Source organism: Clarias gariepinus, chromosome 19 (genome assembly GCF_024256425.1).
Source record: "Clarias gariepinus isolate MV-2021 ecotype Netherlands chromosome 19, CGAR_prim_01v2, whole genome shotgun sequence".
NCBI lineage: Eukaryota > Metazoa > Chordata > Actinopteri > Siluriformes > Clariidae > Clarias > Clarias gariepinus.
Window position 1 is genome coordinate 19,928,997 of NC_071118.1, and position 6,004 is coordinate 19,935,000.

Here is a 6,004-nt window from a genome sequence, read left to right on the forward strand (position 1 = left end):
GTTGAAAACACTGATGAGAAAAGCAGCCAACCCTCAAAAACACAGCATGCAGTATTTAATTTCACAACCTTGGCCGAGAAAAGAGAAAGAGACAGAGAGTGTGTGTCAGCGTCTGTGAGTGTGGCTTTGAATGTGCATTTCAAGTACATGCTTTTTGCATGTGAATGGATTTCCAGACTTCGGCAGGTCAGAAAGAGTCCTGCCAAGACATAAATAACTACACATTTCCCACTGTGTATACACACACACACACACACACACACACACACACACACACACACACACACACACACACGCACGCACGCACACACACAGACTTTATTATTAATGCAATTAAGTAATGAAATGCTTACACCTAAATCTAACCCTGACTATATCACTCTGAAAAACAGACTCATTCACCCTACTTCCTCATATAAGTTCTGGTTGGTTATTCCTATCAACAACGGATAAACGTTAAGCTAAAGTTTGCTACTAACAAGGCTCAGTCTTACTGGGGAATACAAAAAAAAGTTTGGACAGTAATTAAGTTTGCAATAAAATAAAAAAAGAGTCATCTGTAATGAGTCTTTAACTTATAATCTATTGAAAACGGAACATTTGGCAACATTCTCCAAAAACGTTGGGACAGTTGGCTGTTTATCAATGTGCAACATCATCATTTCTGTTAATAATACTTTTTAAACAATTGCACACTGGAAACACCAAGTTATTCAAATTTAGCCAGCGCTAAATCCCCCTCCCCCCCCTTTTTCCATTATGCAAGTCTTGTGCATACTTGTACGGGGTCTTCATTACCATATTTTGCACTTCATAATAGACCACACATTCTCAATCAGACTAGGCAGGCAAACCAGTCTAGCACCCATACTCTTTAGCAGCCATGAATGTGTAATCCGAGCAAAATGCGGTTTGGCGTTATCCTACTGGAAAATAACGGGATGTCTCTAAAAAATGATGTTTGGATTGCAACATTTGTTGCTCCAAAAAGAACATATTTTTCTCCACTAATCGTGCCCTCGAGATATGCAATTTACCCATCCCACGGGCACTGGCACACATATCATACATATCGTACATATCATAACTGATGCTGGCTTTTGGACCTGATAACAGCTTGGATGGTCCTTTCTGTCTTTGCCACAGAGAAGATGACAGCTGCTGTTTCCAAAAACTACTTATTATTACTAATCGAACCTTAAAACATGTTTCCAGTGTGCCACCCAAAGAAGTCTTTGAAACTTCTAGAAAATGCAGATGTATTATTTTCTTGAGCTTTCAGTTACAATTGTAAATATAGTGACGAATGGTGTTAATAAAAAAAGGTTTATTAAAATGTTTTACAGATGACATCATGATATCCACAATAGAAGCATAATAGTTTTGAAGACAGTGATGAGGTCTGAGGCCTTAGAGATTCAGAAGTGGCTTTCGGCCCTGCCCTTCATGCATTGAGATTTACTTGAATTTCTTGTGTACTAACATTGAGAAATTTCTGAAATTGTTGCATTATTTGCTGGTACATCTGTTGGTAACCTCCAGAAGTCGCCCACTAGAAGGTTTGGGCCTTTCTGTATTTTATACCATAGTGTAATTGGTTCACCTGTTTAACAGCACTTGTTTGTCATTATCGTGTAATTTCAGCTTGTCACATTGTTAATAGTCTAAAATTGGTCTAAAATTGGTCCTGTCCTAATTTTGAAGGATGTTGCAGGCTCCAGATTTTAAATCTTTAAATAATCAATTGTTGTAGTGTTTTAATTATAGGACAAGGTGGAGAGACTTTACAGATGACTCATTTTTGTTTTTACTGTCATTTTCTATACAGTACCAAATTTACTGCAGTTGGGGTTGTATTATCATACTGATTGACAAACCCATATTGTTTTAACAGAATGTGTGGCTATTCAGGGTTTCATGCGGTATTTGTTATAAAAAAAGAAAAGAAAGTTTACCATTATTCATCTTGTTTGTGTAATAACAGATCACATGTAATAGCTGCTGGTTGTCAGAGTACCCAGATTTGCTGTTTTGATGGTACTTAATTAGTCACAAACAGGTGTTGCATGTCCACTGTACTTGTAACAACCCACATCTGACTAGTAGCAAATTGGCATCTGCTTAAAAAACGTATTTCTTGAAATATCATTTACCCACTTCTGATTAGCATGAACCCATGTCTGACTAGTTTTAACCCTTCTTTTACTAGTGTTAACCCACCCCTGAGTTTAGCCATTGTGTCTAGGTAAGCCACTCCTGACTAGTGCTAACCCATCTGTGACTAGCATTAACCCACCTCTGACTAACATTGACCCACCTCTGACTAGTGCTTACCCACTACTAACTAGCGTTAACCCATGTCTGACTAGCATTATCCCATAACCCACCTCTGACTAGCATTCGCAGAAATACAAACGTTGTTCATTCTTCCCAGAGCAACTGATTAACATTGGGATTTATGGGAAGTTAGTGAAGAAGAAAACCCACACATGCACACACACACACACACACACACACACACACACACACACAGATTAATCTGTGTGGATTTGACTTTTGATGCATATTTTCCATTCTTGCTGCAGTAGAGAATATCCCTTGGAACACATTTACATCTGAGCCACACGTATACAGACACACATGCACAATGTCACATAAAAGTTTGTTAAAGCATAAAAATATCAGAAAGATGCTTGAGTGTGCGTATGGGAATAAATTAAAGTTGTTTATATTGTTTTATATTGTTTTTTATTTTAAAGGGTCAAAAAGGCCATCCTGGACCACCTGGTCTCCCTGGGGAAGCAGTGAGTCACACACACACACACACACACACACACACACGTAAACACACACACACACGTAAACACACACGTAAACACACACACACACACACACACACACACACACACACACACACACACACACACACACACACATTTTGTAATCTGGTGAGAGGAGTTATTATTCTTTTCAAAATAAAACAGCAAAAAAGACAAAAAACAAATAAACAATACTTTAAGTGTTTCATCCTTGTCTTATGAGCTCTCACTCGTTCTGTGAATTATTACTTACATGTACAAAATTTATGCCATTACAGTTTAAATGTAATGTTTTATTTTAGGACTTAAATTTTTTTTTTTGTTTCAGGGGGTGCAAGGGCCTGATGGAAATGCTGGTGCCAAAGGTTATCCTGGCAGGCAGGTGCAGTAGATCTTCTGCTGTGAAGTGTGTTTGTATGTGGTTGTGTGTCCATGTTGTTGTATGTGCATGTCTGTCTGTCTGGGGCTTTGATTAACTGAAGGCTTTTTACGTGTAAGCCATTTTGCATGTTGGCCTTAATGAATATAGAACTTCATGGATTTCTACCCAAAAGAAAAAAAAAGTCCAACTAATTTAAACGTAATGTACTGTATACATACAATACTGGGTCTCGAAAAAAGTTAAATACGACTCATTTCTTCATATAACATTAAATTACATTACATAATGTAGATTGTTGTTGTTATCATGTAGATTAAAAATGGAAACAAAGGTTTTACATGCGCCAGGCTGAAAAGCGCCTAAAGATACAATTAAACTTTTTTTTGTTTATGTTGCAACCTCAGCAGCAACCTCTTTTCTCTCTCGACTGTTCCAACTATTCAGCATTCAGCATCACCAGTATACTAATTTGGCCTGATCACCTGTCTTCATTTGCACCTGTTTTTTTACTAATTCATGCCTTAAGCATGATTTTTTTTTATGCTTGAATGATTCATAGGTCACTGTGTGGCTTAACAGACAAGAACCAGTCAGGTACAGGGAATAAAAGCAAAAAGCCATGAGAACCATTCCTCAGACTACAATAAAATAGAAAAGATTCTGTCTCTTTGGAAGAAAAATATGAAGAAATGAATATACCATATGTATATTACAGTGTTGTTTCTGGGCTTGACAGACATAAAAAAAGTATGCACACAGTTTATCAGAGCTATGCATGTGTAAATTAACATCTTTTATTTGGCACACTTGAAAACTAGGTCTGATTCCGTGTTAAAATCTGTATGTCCATTTAATTTAGACATTCAAATTTACACAGGTCAACAAAAATATTCTGGACTACAATGCTCAGCTTTAGCTCACAAGGGTCATTTATTTTAAGAATTATTATTATTATTATTATTATTTATATTTTTTTTGTCTATCGTATGCACAGGCTTGTCTTGCCCCTGTATTGGGCTGCCATTTATAAAGTATCGAAAGGTTTTATCTGTTGTAGCAGGAAGCTGAGTGATTAAACATCATCATAGTTTCAGTGTCAGTAAAGAAGTAACCACTGCTCAGAGATTAAAGCTGCTTTTGGTTTGAACTTTTATAATGATTAAGCGTTTTAAAGCTGTTTTAAATATCCAGCTTTGTTTCTTTTTCTTTCTTTCCCCACGTGATTCTAGATCACCATAAAATGCATAAAGCCAAAAGTTCTTGGGCAAACTGCTCTCTATTCATTCCTGCATCTTGAACTCATAACGGTGGTCATAGGAAGCTTCTGCTGTCATTAAAATAAAACTCTTTGTTTTTATACCGAAAGAGAAATTGAATTATGGAATTGTAGTATGTTGTTGTTCATTTTCCTGCTATCATCCAAAGTTCATATACAGTCATGTTCATAAACATTATAACACTGTAAGAATTACAGATCTTCCTCTCCCCTTTATGTGACCAAAAGTAGATGAACAATTTACTGCTTCATGACCAGGTTTGTATTTAATGGTGGCATCTGCATTTGGAATCTCTTGCTATGCCAGAGAAAGCCATCATTAGGCTGAAAAATTAGGGAGAAGATTTAGTGTGTACAGTCAAGTAGTTGATGCATTCTTAATAAGAAAGAAAGCACTGCCTCAGGTTAAAAAATTTCCCCCAGTTTTTTGTTGATTTGCACTGTTAAGCCTAATCTCTGTATCATGTTTTGGAGCATTTGGAAAACCTGAGCATATACTATAGCACTATACAATTATGAATTTAATACTTAATTAAATTTCCCTGAGTAGAGCCAGCAGGATGATCTTTTGTTAAACATATATTCAGTATCGCAGAGAAAATGTTATTGTTGTTTCAAGCCTGTCTTAGATCAATATTGAGGTGCATATAAATACATTTCCATAGGTCTTGGTCCTTATAAATTTTCCTGCTTTCCACACTAAAGTTTGCCACCGTGGAACACAAGTATAATTTAACTCTTTATTTTTATCCCAGAACAAGCACAGTGGGGCAGATACAGTATTCTGTATGTACACTTAGTCTGGGAATTGGATTAGTTAGCAATCAATATATATATATTATAATATATAGTCTGGGAATTGGATTAGTTAGCAATCAATATATATATATTATAATATATATATAATGTTATATATTAACATCAGCAGTTTGAGCATTTCTCTTAAATCCTTTGAAGACAATTTTGAAAAAAGCCTAACCAGAGAAACAACTGAAGCAACAGAAGTACTAGAAGTTCAAAGAACAAACAACAAACTAACAGTGCCTTTCCAGTATATGTAAACTTTTTTTTTGATTACAGTTAAATCTTTTTAAGTAGTAACTATGCAACTACCCTTTTTGTCATTCAGGGACAATAACCGACTAGAGTACCACAGCTTTCTATACACTAGATGTCACTAGAGACCTGTATTGATAGAAGATAATACTGAATAATCAACCCTACCACACACACACACACACACACACACACACACACACACACACACACACACACACACACACACACACACACACTCATTGGCTGAAGCTATTCGTCATAGTCCATATAAGAAAGCAAATCACAAGGACTATTACCATCTATACCAATTTATTATCAATTTATTTATTTATTATTATTAGAATCCAGCATATTTTTTATTCGCCTTTTAGATAATAATTTTTTCAGAGGATTGTAAAGAAATGGTATTAAAATAAATGAAAGGTGTACTGTGTGTTTGATAATGGAATTATTGATATTGTTGTGCTC

At 35.8% G+C, this 6,004-nt stretch overlaps 1 protein-coding gene across 1 annotated transcript in view; it reads left to right on the plus strand.

The window, feature by feature from the left end:
* The window catches only part of col27a1a (collagen, type XXVII, alpha 1a), an 88,083-nt gene that overhangs the window by 20,187 nt on the left and 61,892 nt on the right, over positions 1 to 6,004 (plus strand). Inside the window, exons 8-9 of the mRNA XM_053478827.1 lie at positions 2,760 to 2,804; positions 3,148 to 3,201. Of these exons, the coding sequence (XP_053334802.1) occupies positions 2,760 to 2,804; positions 3,148 to 3,201 (99 nt within the window). The remainder of the gene's footprint in view (positions 1 to 2,759; positions 2,805 to 3,147; positions 3,202 to 6,004) is intronic.